This window comes from Bombina bombina, unplaced genomic scaffold, assembly GCF_027579735.1.
Source record: "Bombina bombina isolate aBomBom1 unplaced genomic scaffold, aBomBom1.pri scaffold_682, whole genome shotgun sequence".
Lineage (NCBI taxonomy): Eukaryota > Metazoa > Chordata > Amphibia > Anura > Bombinatoridae > Bombina > Bombina bombina.
Window position 1 is genome coordinate 94,524 of NW_026511531.1, and position 18,863 is coordinate 113,386.

General features: G+C 36.7%; 1 protein-coding gene across 1 annotated transcript; it reads left to right on the forward strand.

Moving 5' to 3' along the window:
* The first annotated feature begins 3,342 nt into the window (after nucleotides 1–3,342).
* LOC128643783 (tudor domain-containing protein 5-like) lies at nucleotides 3,343–7,327 on the forward strand. Its single transcript, XM_053696597.1, has 3 exons — nucleotides 3,343–3,489; nucleotides 5,384–5,567; nucleotides 6,880–7,327. Exons 1-3 carry the CDS (start codon nucleotides 3,343–3,345, stop codon nucleotides 7,116–7,118), a joined length of 570 nt encoding a protein of 189 aa, XP_053552572.1. The 3' UTR covers nucleotides 7,119–7,327.
* The last annotated feature ends 11,536 nt before the right edge of the window (nucleotides 7,328–18,863 follow it).

The following is an 18,863-nucleotide window of genomic DNA, read 5'->3' on the forward strand; positions in this document are numbered from 1 at the left end:
CAATGTAGTAGCCATTCTCTTTTGGTTCAAGAGGGCCTGTTCAGAACAAACATAGACCTGTAGGAGGTGTATTTATTGTTCCCATGATCAGGATTTTCTCAAGTTTCTGAGTTGGTCATCCTAGAAGGACTTTTAGGTCCTGGGGTAGTGCAAGGGTGGCTTCCCTGGACAATATAGGGTTCAGGTGTCGTCCTTCCTTTGAGCAAACTCTTTCAAGTGATCTTGTTCAATCTACTTTCCTATGGATTGGAAACTAATCTGGAGGAGAGTTCCCTTGTCCATATTCAAGGGTGTTGTATTTGGGGACCTTAATAGATTCTCTATCTTGGAAAAGATTTCTAACAAAGTCAGATAATCAAGGATCTTCATTGCTCGTATCAAACAGTAGGGAGTGTCAGTGATCTAATAGCCCCTGCGGGGCCTCGCAGGATCTGGTATGCAGGCCTAGAGGAGATGTTGTCTCTTCTATCTTGGAGGCTTCCTCTGAGGAAGGACCCTCCGATTAGTGTCCCTTCTTTCATCCAAATCTCGTTTTTTTGAAGCTGACTGTTTGGAGACTGAACGTCTTGTTCTTTCTAGGCATGGTTTTTTCGAATTGGTCATTGTGACCATGATTCAGGCCCTCTAGTCTGTTTCTAGAAGGATTTTCATAAGATATGACATACATATCTTTTTTGGTGTGAATCCAAGGGTTACTCTTGGAGTAGAGGTCAGGATTCCTTGATTTTTGTCTTTTCTCCAGATGGTCTGGAGAAGGGTTTGTCGGCTAGTATCCTGAAGGGTCAGTTTGCTGCATTGTCTATTTTGCTGCTTAAGCGTCTGGCGGTCGTTCCAGTTGTACAATCCTTTTGTCAGCCCTTGTCAGTATCAGGCCTGTGTCCTAACCTGGTTCTTAAAGGGACATTAAACCCCCCAAACATATTTCATTATTCAGATAGAGAATACAATTTTAAAAAAAGTTTCCAAATGACTTCTAATATCAAATTTGCTTCGTTCTCATGTTATTCTTTGTTGAAGCGATACCTAGGTAGGTAGCGTGCACATGCCTGAAGCACTACATGACAGGATATAGTGCTGCCATCTAGTGTTCCTGCTAATGTAAAACATTGTTGCAAAACTGCTGCCATATAGTGCTGTAGACATGTACACACTCATAGATAAATTTCCAGCTTTTCGACAAAGGATAACAAGAAAACAGAAAATTTGATAGTTGTTGAAAATTGTGTGCTCTATCTGAATCATGAAAGAAACAATTTTGGGTTTTATGTCCCTTTAAAAGTTTTGCAGCTAGCTATTTTTGAGCTATTGCTTTCCATAGATATGTGTTATCTTGGAAGGTTTGTTTCTTGTTTCTATCTCTTCTGCTCGGAGAGTAGATTCCCCTTATTTTATCTTCATGATAATAAGGTGGGTTTCGTGTTAAGTAAGGTTTCCTTCCTAAAGTTGTTTCGGACTGGAATTTTAATCAGGAAATTATTGTTCCTTCTCTATGTCCTTATCCTTCTTCTCATAAGGAACGTTTGTAACACAACCTGTATGTTGTGCATGCTGAAAATTCTTCTTACAGGCAACTAGGGTTTTGCACCAGTCTTCTGCCTTGTTTGATTGTTTCTCTGGAAACGCAAGGTTCAGAAAGCTACAGCTTCTTCTTTTTCTCTCTGGCTGAGAAGTATAATTTGTTTGTCTTGTGAGACTGCTGGACAGCAGCCCCCTGAGAGAATTACAGCTCATTCCACTAGGACTGTTTTCTTCTTCTTGGGCCTTCAAGAATGAGGTCTCTGTAGATCAGATTTGCAAGGCTGTGACTTGGTGTTCTTTGCATACTTTTTCTAAATTTTCTAAATTTCATTATTTTGCCTCGGCTGAGGTTTCTTTTGGGAGAAAGATTCTTCAAGCGGTGGGTGCCCTCTGTTTAGGTTACCTGTCTTGTCCCTCCCTAATAATCTGTGTCCTCTAGCTTGGGTATTGATTCCCAACAGTAATTGATGATTCCGTGGACTCACTGTGTCTTAAGAAAGAAAACACAATTTATGCTTACCTGATAAATTTATTTATTTCTTGATACGGTGAGTCCACAGCCCACCCCTATTTTCAGACAGTTTATATAAACCTCAGGCACCTCTACACCTTGTGTTATTTCCTTTTTCTCCTTTTCCTTCTGTCGAATGATTGGGGATTGTGGGTAGGGAGGTGATACTTAACAACTTTGCTGTGGTGCACTTTGCCTCCTCCTGCTGACCAGGAGTGATATTCCCAACAGTAATTTATGATTCCGTGTCTATAAATAAACAAATTTATCAGGTAAGCATAAATTTAGTTTTTTTCCCCCTTTATCCAAAATCTCCACCCCCAAAATCTCTATAACTGTTGATTATTCCATCATTAACCCTACCCCGCATGCCCGATGTCTTGGGGTCACACTTGACTTAGACCTTTCCTTCACTCCTCACATTCAGTCCTTGGCTAAAGCCTGCCACTTCCACCTTAAAAACATCTCTAAAATTAGACATTTCCTTACACAAGACACAACCAAGATTTTAATCTACTCTCTAATCCTTTCCCGCCTCGACTACTGCAACTCCGTCCTCTCTGGTCTACCTAGCTGCCGCTTAGCTCCTTTACAATCCATAATTAATGCCTCTGCCAGGCTCACTGGCTTCTTCTTGCCTCCAGGATTAATCACAAAATCCTCACTCTGACATACAAAGCCCTCAACTGCACTGCTCCCCCCCTATTTCTCAGACCTCGTCTCCAGATACTCTCCCTCCCGTCCCCCTTCGCTCTGCTCACGATCTCCTACTCTCCTTCTCTCTTGTTACTTCCCTCACATTCCCGTTTACAGGACTTCTCCAGACTGGCCCCATCTTGTGGAACTCCCTGTCCTCGCTCCCCTAGTTTTAACAGCTTCAAGTGCTCCCTAAAGACTCTACTATTCAGGGATGCATACAACCTACACTAACCTTTCCTAGCTCCATTGCTATCCCCTGAACTTCCTTAGCATGTAAGCCTATGAGCCCAGCTGTTTGCAGATCGCCTTCATAAGAGCCGACTACAAAAGTGCAACTCTCGGCAGGGCCCTCTACCCATTTGATCCCTATAAATGTTATCTTGTATACCGTCTATGTTTATAGCACTGCGGAATCTGTTGGCGCTCTACAAATACCTTATAATAATAATAACACTAGTGTGTGTGTGTATATGTGTGTGTGTGTGTGTATATATATATATATATATATATATATATATACACACACACCATATTTACCATACATCAGTCAGATTATGGTACTCAGGAATTATTTTTCTTTCATCAACAGGATAAACAAGTGAGTAGAACACAGTATGCCCTACTTAGAGCCAATACCCACAAGCACAGACATATGGGATGAAACGTGGCAATTTACAAATACAGCTGTTTCTTTAAGTGATGTCTCTAAACCATCTAATGCCCTTACAGTGCACCAGCAGGAAGAAAAACCTATTCAAGAGGTTTGTATCCAGATTGTATCTCATTTTTTATGGTCACGAGCTTACCCAACAGGCCACTTTTTCTTAGTAGGATCAAAACATTGTCCTATTGCCCAGCGCCTAACTTGTCCTGCAGATTAATATTTTATCTTAAAGGGACAGTATACTGTAAAATAGTTTTTCCCTTAATGTGTTTACAATTGCTTTTTTACCAACTGCAGAGTAAAAAATGTATGAAAATTAGCTTTTTTAGGCTTATTTGTGTATATTAAAGCTCTGATTTTGTGTTTTGAAGCCACAGCCTAATAAAATAGGTTGAGCTTGTAGGTATAATCAGATCTCATTACTGTATCACATTGTGCACATATACCTGCTTCTGTATCTTATATCTGTAGGTATAATCAGATCTCATTACTTTATCACATTGTGTACATATACCTGCTTCTTTATCTTATATCTGTAGGTATAATCAGATCTCATTACTGTATCACATTGTGTACATATACATGCGTCTTTATCTTATATCTGTAGGTATAATCAGATCTCATTACTGTATCACATTGTGTACATATACATGTGTCTTTATCTTATATCTGTAGGTATAATCAGATCTCATTACTGTATCACATTGTGTACATATACATGTGTCTTTATCTTATATCTGTAGGTTTAATCAGATCTCATTACTTTATCAAATTGTGTACATATACATGTGTCTTTATCTTATGTCTGTAGGCATAATCAGATCTCATTACTGTATCACATTGTGTACATATACCTGTGTCTTTATCTTATATCTGTAGGTATAATTAGATCTCATTACTATATCATATTAAGTACATATACATGTGTCTGTATCTTATATCTGTAGGTATAATCAGATCTCATTACTTTATCACACTGTGTACATATACATGTGTCTTTATCTTATATCTGTAGGTATAATCAGATCTCATTACTGTATCACATTGTGTACATATACCTGTGTCTTTATCTTATATCTGTAGGTATAATCAGATCTCATAACTTTATCACATTGTGTACATATACCTGATTCTGTATCTTATATCTGTAGGTATAATCAGATCTCATTACTTTATCACATTGTGTACATATACCTGCTTCTTTATCTTATATCTGTAGGTATAATCAGATCTCATTACTGTATCACATTGTGCACATATACCTGCTTCTTTATCTTATATCTGTCCTTAAAACAATCCCCAATACTTTGAGAGAACAATGGAAAATCAACATTTTATCACCTTATCTCTGCTTTAACACACTGGGAGTGTAATTTCTTCTGCTGGCTGTGTTTACAAAGCTTATCTATAGCTGGTACGCGCGGCCACAAACTTTCAGAATAGGTGGGGATACCACATGCTAAATTAACAATTTCAAATGCCAATATATGGGTAAAGGAGCTACTTGTAAACAATTTAATACACTCCAGCAGGTAAAGTGGATCATTGGGAACAAATTAAAGGGGAGAAAATTTTTGAGTAAACTGCCCCTTTAAGTGGGAAAACGAAAAGAGAGCACATGTTTTCTAGAGATTTGTATTTGACGAAGAGCACAGATATTTTAGTTACCTGAGCATGTATACATGTCAACATAGTCTTTAAAACCTACATGTATATTCATCAGATGGGAGATAGCGGGTTAATCATCATAAGCTATAAAACTAATAAAAAGTACTATTTAAACTATGGAATACATCACAACTATGTTATAATTCTACAATTCTTTTTCAAGCAAGACCAGGTGTTTTATTAGCTATGTGGGGGCTGTCCCATTAGGGGTGAATACACAGCTCGATGAGTTCTTGTGAGGTCAGGATAAGAAGCAAGAGATCTGTCAAATTTAAAAAGTGTTTGTTTTTTTTTGTGTGTGTGTTTTTTTTAAATTGTTGCAGCCCTGCAAAGTTGATTTACATTCTGGTGATGCTGGTCAGCTCCCTCGTCCATTGGAGGAATTTTACATCTCTCTCATCAAATCCAGAGAATCGCAAGAAAAGGGGGAAATGCAGCCATCTACTTCAACAGCAAACCCTTCTGTGTTAGAAGATGTCTGCCCACATCCGCTTACAAAACATCAGGGTAATATTAGACTTTACAAAGAAACATAAACTGGTAAACTAGTTCACTGAATGAATAACAGATCATAGATTTATTCAATAGACTTGAAAGGTTGAAATAAAATGTGTATAAATGCATTTCAGTTTTAAAATAGAAGCATTTTTGCAGTTCTAGTAAGCAGCCTACGCACATATGCTACTTGTGACTAGAGGATAAGAATTCAAATGCCTGCTCAGACAACTGAGGGTAGTGTGTATTGCGCTATTGAAGACTTAATTTGTGTCTTACAGGCCACTGCTGAGACGTGTGTGAATGCAAGACGCACAGCATATGTGCGTATGCTGCTGAAATACAGTAGTGACTTTTACTAGAAGCATTAAGTTGCAAAAATGTTTCAATTTAAATGCACCCATGCACATCTCAATTTTTACCTTTCTATCCCTTTAAAATAAAATATATATATATTAATTTATACAAAAGGGAGTTCAGAAGGGAACCACAATATGCATATTTAAAAAAAACAATTTCAAAGATACATTAATGATTGTTAATAAAGTTTGGATGGGTGTCCAGTCTAGGCATGGGTTCCGGCATGTCTTGTGCAATGAGTATAGATGCTGTGCCGTGGTACCTCTGATCATTTTTATTAAATATTCTTTTATGGAGGTTTTACATAATACAATAACATTTCACATAATGAATTGCATAGTAAGTCTAAGTACACGGTTTATCTTTTCCAACTGTAAGAAGATATGAGGCTACACATAAATAAGAGTGCAGAATATAACCTTATTCTTTGTTTAATATATTGGCACCAAAGAAAAATGAGGAAAGTCAAAATTGCATAACAAAGGAAACACTATGGACTCGATTTATCAAGCCTTTTCCCTTACGACTGCAGGTTCTCAAAAGAGCTGTTATCAGACTGCTGCTTCCCTTCCCTCTTCTCCACCTCTTAGGTCTGGTCTCGTCCGACCATGGAGATTGACAGCTCCAGCCCGCGCGTGATTGGCTGTGCGCAGGCAGGGGGCAGGATTGCACACAATCGCAAAATAGCGCTCGTGTGCAATGATGAATTCCACAGGAGGATTGCTGGGGCGGACAGGAGCGAATATGCATGCCACTGACCGCCCTTGCTTGATAAATCGAGTATTTTGAAGCGACAATGCTGCTCATAATCGCCTATATTTTCATCAGTGTACAACCAGCTTGGCATCCAAACTATTGAAATTTTTGCTTAACCCTTCTAAGAACATGAGATATGTTTTAGTTGCTTATAAGAATTTACTGAATTGTATAAATTGTATTAAATTTTATTTTCCTCTATTTCTAGAAAATATCTGTACATCAGAAATTCTTGTTACACAAAAACCGTGTAATGAAGTCGCTGCTAGCGCTGTATGTGGGGAACAAACCTATTACCAGCAGTCAAGTTACATGTCTCACCCACTTCTTGGATTTCAGAAACATCATATCTCTAAGATTTCAGCCACCATGGCACTGGGACCTGCTGCTCGGTTAGCCACTGCTGGTAGCCTACTCGGCTGGGTGACTGAAGCAGGCAAAATATAACTGAAAAAATAGGCAGTGAAATTCTTTGTTTTCGATAAGTTATCAAAAAAAAATTATGAAAGGATCAGTAAAATTTGATTTAAAATGAAGTACCTTATTGTAAATACATTTTCTTGTTATTTCTTGCTGTAATTCTATTCCCTGTTCAGGCAGAAGAAGAGTGGTGTTGTCTCCTTATTAGTTTAATAAAGATGAGATGGACCATAAAACTGTAATACTTAACTGACTGAAACATCTAGACCATTTTACTGTTGAACAACTGTGTACTCACAAAGGTGCTAAACATATAAATAATTTCTGGGCACTAGACAAGACCAGTGAGCCATCGGGAATCATATTCTTGGGTATCCACTAATCACTGGTGTTATCTTGCTTTACAACAGAATAGAGGCACACAGTGGTAAAATAGTAATGTGCTGTAATTTTACTATTGCGGTTTTATGTTCCTGATGTAATAGATCACTTGAATACATAGCAGAACAAATGTTTAAACTCTGCTATGTCGATCGAGCACGCAAACGGCAGTGTGTAAAAAAAAAACAGGGAACATATTCGTAGTTGAGATTTGTTTACTAAATTGATGCCAAATATGGCCGCAGGCATAACCAATCTGCTGTTTTCAGTGCAAATCCAGATATTTGTGTGTTGCACTTTTACATGAATAAATCTAGTATCAGAGATATCTGAACGTTGCTTCCTGCAACCATATTTGCCCATGTAAAAAATATATATACAAACACCAGCAACTGTTTTTTTTGTTTTGTTTTTTTTTTCCAATTTAATGTTTTGTTTTTACATCACAGCTTATTGTTTCTAAGGCAGTTTAGTGTTTGCTACAGCATCAAAATTCTATTCCTAATTAATCATTTTATTTATGAAGAGAGACACTTATGTAAGAATAATATATTCTGATGGATCTTGAATATTTCATTTTACATTGTGTTTTATTTGATTTATAGATATATGTTTGTATGAATCAAACAATGTCATCTTGTTTTCTAAATCTTCAAATCTTTCAAGTCCTCTAAACTTTTATTTTGAATGTTAAAGTGATGGTAAACTCTCTCCTTTTTAAAATCATATCCGGAATGTTAGTGATATTTTAGATGGAGTTTAATTAATCACTTCTAACTGAAAATGCGCTATAACTTAATATAGTTATGAAATTCAATTATCCTGTGTCAATTTTTCTGTGAGCTATTGGTTTGAATTGTTCTCCAATCAGTGCTTTCTCCATATGGCACTTTTGTTGAAGCTGGAGCGCTGATTGGAGAAGATTTTAAACCGTTAGCTCACAGAAAAATGTATTTTTGAAGTGGGTGGGGAAGTGCGGGTATTTGAGTTTTATATCTTTATGAAAAAGTAAGTTATAGCGCATCTTTGTTACAACTGATTAATGAAACAGCATCTAAAATATCACTAACATTCTAGATCTGATTTTTAAAAAGGGGAGATTTTACCATCTCTTTAAGTTTTTTATTTAATTTAAGAACGGATAGATGTAGTTTGTTGTGACCATTATACAATAAAGTATCACTATGCTTAATGTACTGTCTTTTAATGAGAGTAACAGCAAAGGCCAAGTGTACATATCGACCAGGTTAATCACAAAACTATTAGATTTATTCTGGTTATGACCACAAGATGGTGTTGTAATGTTTACTTAAAAGCCGTTACTTGAGGTCTTATTTGTATGTTTTTTGGTAATTATATGTCACTATTATCAAACAAATAATAATTGTATCAGACTTTGTGTCAGGACAGTTAACAGTTAAAGTGAAGGTAAACTTTGATGAATGAAAGTCCGTTTTTTAAAAATACTATTAAAAACAGGGGCACTTTCATTCATCAAAGTTTAGAAAGCAGCTGTTTTGATTAAAAACTTAACTTTGTTTTTTTCACAGCCAGAGCAGCTTTCCCCACCCGGAGATCCTCTCTTCACACGTCATCAATGACTAATCCGTCTTCCTCAAATTACGGCTTTCCCCCCAGGGGAGTCATTGCCTGAGGCCATGCCATGATTGGTGGAAGCCGGATTAGTCATTGCTGACATGTGAAGAGAGGATCTCCGGGTGGGGGAAGCTCTCTCTGTGAAAAATACCAAAGGTAAGTTTTTAATCAAAACGTCTGCCTTCTAAACTTTGATGAATGAAAGTGCCCCTGTTTGTAATAGTATTTTTAAAAAACGGGCTTTCATTCATCAAAGTTTACCTTCACTTTAAATGTCTTTTTCAGTGCTGATCTATTTCACACCCCTGTTCTAAAGCTATTTTAGTTGTTTGAAATTTACACATCAATTTTACAGTTTTTGTGTGAGGTACTCACAAATTATACCTTGTTTTTTCAGACCAAGTTTTTTTTAGAACATAACTTTATGGAGGGGGGACTCCATATGAAACACATTTCCCCACACACAATTTACTGTCTTACAGTTAGCATCTATTTGTGGTGTTATTTTTTTTTTTTATTAAGGTATATTACAAACATGCATTGTACGTACAAAAAGATTAAAATACTCAAGCTGGTATTAAGACAACACCAGTTAGCATATAGAATATAGTATTAATATCAACAATATTCAAATTTTAATATACCTGGATTTTTTAAATTAATAATGGAGCTACTGTGTACTACATCAATCTGGATAGATCTGAAAACCATTTGCTGTAACAAGAGGAAATACTTTAAAGTTGAAATGAAACTGTACCTCCTGTGAATGGAGAGGCTGCCCTTGGACCTATAGAATGTGATAAACTTAAGTTAATGGAGGTCTTGGAACAGGACTGGGACACCTATTGAAAGGGTCTGGGAAAGCATGGAAGGCAGACCCCCCCCCCTGCATGTGAAAAGACCCTTAAAGAAACAAGAGTCTGTAGACATCAGTATACATCTAAACCTTTGGGGCTTGGTTAGGAGTTTGAAAATCAGCACAATGTTATTTAAAAATAAGCAAAACTATACATTTAACTTGTAATATGAGCGAGATTTAGTGCGGTTTCGATACCTATGGAAAGTATAGGGTGTGCTAAAGCGATGTTACATGGTAAATCTGTTTTACCATGGACTTGCAATATCAATTTGTAAGCTAATTATAGCGCAGCGCGCGTTATCATTAGCGCTCCATATGAAATCTGGGCCATGGTATTAATAGGGACAATAAGCACGGCAAATCTTTATCATCAAGTTTAAAGGGACATTCAATGTAGGAAATGTTTAAGTATATCACTTTTTGTCTTTAGTGAACTGTCCTTGGTCTCATACTGCCTGTTCATTCTCTCATAGCCTCAGCCCTTTTAATAGTATATCATTTACTGCAAAAGTATCACCCATAGGCTGTGCATCCATCACACAGATGCTTGAACAGAGGTGAGGGAGCTCCTTTAAAGGGTACTAAACACCATAGTTCTGTTGTCTTGCTATAAATCACATATCCACCAAATCTAAACCTTAGTACAGCAAATTAACATCTTGTTTACTGCAGTTGTTTTTCAACAGCTAAACTCCACCATTTGCCTTATTTAGAGGAGTCTTTAGTCTGCAGACAACAAGGTTAGCGACAGTCATTATGTTAGCATAGAGTGAATCGTTTTGCAGTTATATGTTAAAGCCAATTAGGGGGAAATGTAGCAGGGTTAGCCTTGATAAGTCAGCAAGGTGCATTTCAGGTTGTGAAAATTAGAAAATCTACAATTTTATAAGCGAAAATATGGGGCAATATCAATACTGAAATTATTTTGCAAAGTTGTTTCATTATGCATACTAAACACTTCATATAAAGATCTCAAGGTATTTACCGTCCCTTTAAGTTAAAGCTGTTCATTTTGTTTTTGAAGATAAGAGGAAGCGCATTTTAGTTTTGCATAACTGCAGTGCCAGCGCTGTCTTGCATACATCTGTATTGTTGCTGCTCACAGATACAGAAAGGGTTGGTACACTTTGTACAGCGCATAGAAGAAACTTCCTGTATCCGACCTCACTCTGACCCACAGCCCTAAGGTCTGCTGCAATCTGTTAGAGTGAAGGAAAGCAGACAGCGCTGGGTTAAGTCATCTACACAAAACACCATGCTGTCTTAGTTATGAATGAAATCCTCTTTACTATGTTTTCTACTTGGACGTTATTATGAATATTCAGCCTCATGTTTTTGTGCACACAGTATTTATCAAATAGTTTAGAAATATAAACTAGATATTCATTTGCATTTGGGATTCCTTGGAGTGTTTACAGTTTAGTTACTAGTCGCATGGTCTTTATTAATCACATGGATTTGTTTTATTTTTTTTAAATAAATTAAAATATATATTTTTATAAGATACTTGCTTATATCTTTGTGACTTACACACACACACACACACACACACACATATATATATATATATATATATATACACACACACACATACATGCATACACATACATACATACACGTATATATATACATACACAAACATACATACATACATACACACACACACATACATACATATACATACATACACACATACATATACATACATACATATACACACATGCATATACAAACATATATATACACATACATACATACACATAAGCATACACAAACACATATACATGCATGCATACACATATACATACATACACACACAAGCATACACACACAGGAACACATACATACACACACAAGCACATATACATACATAAACACACAAGCATGCATACGCAAACACACATATACATACACACACACACACATATATATATATATACATACACACAAACACATATACATACATACACAAACACATATACATACACAAACATATATACACACACCCACATACATGCAAACACATACATATACATACACACACATACATATACAAATACACACACACATACATACACAAACATATACATACCTACACACGTATACATACACACACATATACATACATAAACACATATACACACACGTATACATACACACACGTACACATACACACACGTATACATACACAAACACATACATACACACATATACATACAAAAATACATATACACATACATACATATACATACACATACATGTATACATACACAAACACATACATACACATATACACAAACACACACATACATACACAAACATATACATACACACACATACATATACACACACCCACATACATACACAAACACATATACATACACCCACATACATACACAAACACATATACATACACCCACATACATACACAAACACATATACATACACACACATACATATACACACACCCACATACATACACAAACACATATACATACACCCACATACATACACAAACACATATACATACACACACATACATACACAAACACATATACATACACACACATACATAGATATACATACACACACACGTATACATACATACCTACACACACGTATACATACACAAACACATATACATACACCCACATACATACACAAACACATATACATACACCCACATACATACACAAACACATATACATACACCCACATACATACACAAACACATATACATACACCCACATACATACACAAATACATACACACACATACATATACACACACCCACATACATACACAAACACATATACATACACCCACATACATACACAAACACATATACATACACACACATACATACACAAACACATATACATACACACACATACATAGATATACATACACACACACGTATACATACATACCTACACACACGTATACATACACAAACACATATACATACACCCACATACATACACAAACACATATACATACACCCACATACATACACAAACACATATACATACACCCACATACATACACAAACACATATACATACACCCACATACATACACAAACACATATACATACACACACATACATATACACACACCCACATACATACACAAACACATATACATACACCCACATACATACACAAACACATATACATACACACACATACATACACAAACACATATACATACACACACATACATAGATATACATACACACACACGTATACATACATACCTACACACACGTATACATACACAAACACATACGTACACACACGTATACATGTATACATATACACACACATATACAGTGGATATAAAAAGTCTACACACCCCTGTTAAAATGTCAGGTTTCTGTGATGTAAAAAAATGAGACAAAGATAAATCATTTCAGAACTTTTTCCACCTTTAATGTGACCTATAAACTACACAACTCAATTGAAAAACAAACTGAAATCTTTTAGGTAGAGGGAAGAAAACAAAAAAAACTAAAATAATGTGGTTGCATAACTGGGGATGTAGCTGTGTTCAGAATTAAGCAATCACATTCAAAATCATGTTAAATAGGAGTCAGCATACACCTGTCATCATTTAAAGTGCCTCTGATTAACCCCAAATAAAGTTCAGCTGTTAGTTGCATCCCACAGCAAAAGCCATGGTCCACAGAGAGCTTCTAAAGCATCAGAGGGATCTCATTGTTAAATGGTATCAGTCGGGAGAAGGGTACAAAAGAATTTCCAAGGCATTAGATATACCATGGAACACAGTGAAGACAATCATCATCAAGTGGAGAAAATATGGCGCAACAGTGACATTACCAAGAACTGGATGTCCCTCCAAAATTGATGAAAAGACGAGAAGAAAACTGGTCTGGGGGGCTACCAAGAGGCCTACAGCAACATTAACCCCTTAATGACCGAGGACGTGCAGGGTACGTCCTCAAAAAAAAGGCAGTTAATGCCTGAGAACGTACCCTGCACGTCCTCGGTTTGGAAAGCAGCTGGAAGCGATCCTGCTCGCTTCCAGCTGCTTTCCGGTTATTGCAGTGATGCCTCGATATCGAGGCATCCTGCAATAACCATTTGTAGCCATCCGGTGCAGAGAGAGCCACTCTGTGGCCCTCTCTGCACCGGACATTAACGGCTACGTTCGTTGGTGGGTGGGAGCCGGTATGGGAGGTGGGTGGCGGCCATCGATGGCCTTTGTGATGCGGAGGGGGGCGGGGCACGACCGGGGGGACGCGCACGGACGCGCGCGCGTGCACGGGGAGGCCGGGCGGGCGCGTGCACGGGGAGGGAGCGGGTGGGAACCACTACCTACAGAAAATGTTTATGTTAGAAGTGGGGATCAAAGGGGTTAATATGGTTTTTTTGGTGATCGGTTTGGCTGGTGGGGTATTGGACTGTGGGGGGGAAGCTACACTACAGAAACAAAAAGTAAAACATAAAAAATAAAACATTTTTATTTGCAAACTGGGTACTGGCAGACAGCTGCCAGTACCCAAGATGGCCCCAATAAGGCAGAGGGGGAGGGTTAGGGAGCTATTTTGGGGGGATCACGGAGGTTGGGGGCTAAGGGGGGACCCTACATAGCAGCATATGTAAATATGCTTAAAAACAATTTTTTTTTTTTTTTTATACCTTTTATTTTAGTACTGGCAGACTTTCTGCCAGTACTTAAGATGGCGGGGACAATTGTGGGGTGGGGGAGGGAAGAGTGCTGTTTGGGAGGGATCAGGGGGTGGGATGTGTCAGGTGGGAGTCTGATCTCTACACTAAAGCTAAAATTAACCCTGCAAGCTCCCTACAAACTACCTAATTAACCCCTTCACTGCTGGCCATAATACACATGTGATGCGCAGCAGCATTTAGCGGCCTTATAATTACCAAAAAGCAACGCCAAAGCCATATATGTCTGCTATTTATGAACAAAGGGGATCCCAGAGAAGCATTTTAAAACCATTTGTGCCATAATTGCACAAGCTGTTTGTAAATAATTTTAGTGAAAAACCTAAAGTTTGAAAAAGTGAACAATTTTTTTTTATTTGATTGCTTTTGGCGGTGAAATGGTGGCATGAAATATACCAAAATGGGCCTAGATCAATACTTGGGGTTGTCTACTACACTACACTAGAGCTAAAATTAACCCTAGAAGCTCCCTACATGCTCCCTAATTAACCCATTCACTGCTGGGCATAATACACGGTTGGTGCGCAGTGGCATTTAGCAGCCTTCTAATTACCAAAAAGCAAAGCCAAAGCCATATATGTCTGCTATTTATGAACAAAGGGGATCCCAGAGAAGCATTTACAACCATTTATTCCATAATTTCATGAGTTGTTTGTAAATAATTTCAGTGAGAAACCTAAAGTTTGTGAAAAAATTTGTGAAAAAGTAAAATAATTTTTTTATTTGATCGCATTCGGCGGTGAAATGGTGCCATGAAATATACCAAAATGGGCCTAGATCAATACTTTGGGATGTCTTCTAAAAAAAAATGTATACATGTCAATGGATATTCAGAGATTCCTGAAAGATATTAGTGTCCCAATGTAACTAGCGCTAATTTTGAAAAAAAGTGGTTTGGAAATGGCAAAGTGCTACTTGTACTTATAGCCCTATAACTTGCAAAAAAAGTAAAGAACATGTAAACATTGGGTATTTCTAAACTCAGGACAAAATTTAGAAACTATTTAGCATGGGTGTTTTTTGGTGGTTGTAGATGTGTAACAGATTTTGGGGGTCAAAGTTAGAAAAAGTGTGTTTTTTTCCATTTTTTCCTCATATTTTATAATATTTTTTATAGTAAATTATAAGATATGATGAAAATAATGGTATATTTTGAAAGTCCATTTAATGGCGAGAAAAACGGTATATAATATGTGTGGGTACAGTAAATGAGTAAGAGGAAAATTACAGCTAAACACAAACACCACAAAAATGTAAAAATAGCCTTGGTCCCAAACGGACAGAAAATGGAAAAGTGCTGTGGTCATTAAGGGGTTAAAGGAGCTGCAGGAATATCTGGCAAGTACTGGCTGTGTGGTACATGTGACAACAATCTCACGTATTCTTCATATGTCTGGGCTATGGGGTAGAGTGGCAAGACAAAAGCCTTTTCTTACGAAGAAAAACATCCAAGCCAGGATACATTTTGCAAAAACACATCTGAAGTCTCCCAAAAGCATGTGGGAAATGTGTTATGGTCTGATGAAACCAAGGTTGAACTTTTTGGCCATAATTCCAAAAGATATGTTTGGCGCAAAAACAACACTGCACATCACCAAAAGAACACCATACCCACAGTGAAGCATGGTGGTGTCAGCATCATGCTTTGGGGCTGTTTTTCTTCAGCTGGAACTGGGGACTTAGTTAAGCTAAGTCAATATTGGCACAAAACCTTCAGGCTTCTGCTAGAAAGCTGAACATGAAGAGGAACTTCATCTTTCAGCATGACAATGACCCAAAGCATACATCCAAATCAACAAAGGAATGGCTTCACCAGAAGAAGATTAAAAGTTTTGGAATGACCCAGCCAGAGCCCAGACCTGAATCAGATTGAAAGTCTGTGGGGTGATCTGAAGAGGGCTGTGCACAGGAGATGCCTTTGCAATCTGACAGATTTGTAGTGTTTTTGCAAAGAAGAGTGGGCAAATCTTGCCAAGTCAAAATGTGCCATGCTGATACTCATACCCAAAAAATTGAGTGCTGTAATAAAATCAAAAGGTGCTTCAACAAAGTATTAGTTTAAGGGTGTGCACACTTATGCAACCATATTATTTTATTTTTATATTTTTTCTTCCCTCTACCTAAAACATTTAGGTTTGTTTTTCAATTGAGTTATACAGTTTATAGGTCACATTAAAGGTGGAAAAAGTTCTGAAATGATTTATCTTTGTCTCATTTTTTTACATCACAGAAACCTGACATTTCAACAGGGGTGTGTAGACGTTTTATATCCACTGTACATACACACACGTATACACACATACACATACATACATAAACAAACACACACATATATACATACACACACATACATACATAAACAAACACACACACATACATACATACACACACGTATGCATACACACATACATACACACACGTATGCATACACACATACATACACACACACGTATACATACACACACACACACATATACTTACACACACGTATACATACGCACACATACATACGCACACGTATACATACACACACGTATACATACACACACACGTATACATACACACACATATATACATACACACACATATATACATACATATACGCACACATATACATACACACATATATACATACATATACGCACACGTATACATACACACACAAATATACATATACGCACATGTATACATACACACACATATACATACATATACGCACACGTATACATACACACACGTATACATACATACATATACATACATATACGCACACGTATACATACACACACATATATACATACATATACGCACACGTATACATACACACACGTATACATACATACATATACATACATACACACACAAACACACCCTCTTTTAATATAATTTCTTGTATCAAATTCAGGCTGTTTCTACATCTTATAAAAAATACTTATATGCATTGTATGGATGTAGCTTACTATTAAAAGGTCCTGACAAAGCAAGTTAATTCTGCTTAGTAGGACGTCCTTCCTTGCTCACCTAAACAAGCATCCGTGTGTTGTTTTTACAGCTTGTTACTCAGGCAAAGCATTTTATAAGAGCTAATAAAGAAGTTTATTCAGTTTAGTACAATTTCATCTGTAAATTGAAAGGATGTTGCTCAAAACTGTGTAATGTTAGATATCGATCTGCTAAATAATGTCACAATGACCCCAGAATGTGTAATCACATTTGTGCAAGATCAGAACAAAGGATGTTAATTAGAATTGGTTAAAAGTTAACAAAATGATTTAGGACTAGATCACAAGTCGAGCGCTAAATTATCGCACACCCACATACGGGCAAAAATACTACCAAAGTGAAAACTGATCAACTTTCCTGCATGTTTTACACAGTCACAGACCACCACACATCTGATGGTGAACACTGGGGTTTCCATTTTTATTGATAAGAGGACTGGTTATTTCTTTGACTCTACACCCCCATCAGATCCAATATTTCCTAAATCATTTAAAATATTCTTAAAAGGAAATGCAAAGCGTATAGTATTTCAGAATAGACAGTTACAAGATACATTTTCTATTGTATGTGGTGAAAATTGTATTTATTTTTTATACACTGTAAGGGTAGGAGCTTTTACAAAGTGTCAAAGTGATAAAAAAAATGATAAAATAGTGTCTTCTTTTTTAAGGGATTATAAACAATTATGGTATACAAGAAATATATGTAATGATAATTTTAAAACATGTAGACCTTACAATAAACAAATATAAACCCCACTTTAACAAACTTTTACATGAAATGGTTTATTTATTCTATGGTTTATAACATGAGTGAATAAAAAAAAAAAAATTAAAACATACATTTATTGCTGTTCTCAAATTATAATTAAAGGAACACTGAACCCAAATTTTTTCTTCCGTGATTCAGATAGAGCATGAAATTTTAAGCAACTTTCTAATTTACTCCTATTATCAAATTTTCTTCATTCTCTTAGTATCTTTATTTGATAGGCAAAAATGTAAGTTTAGATGCTGGCCCATTTTTGGTGAACAACCTAGGTTGTCGTTGCTGATTGGTGGATAAATTAATCTACCAATAAAAAAAAAGTGCAGTCCGGAGTACTGAACCACAAAAAAAAGCTTAGGTGCCTTTTTCAAATAAAGATAGCAAAGGAACGAAGAAAAATTGATAATAGAAGTAAATTGCTTAAAATTGCATTCTCTATCTGAATCACAAAAGA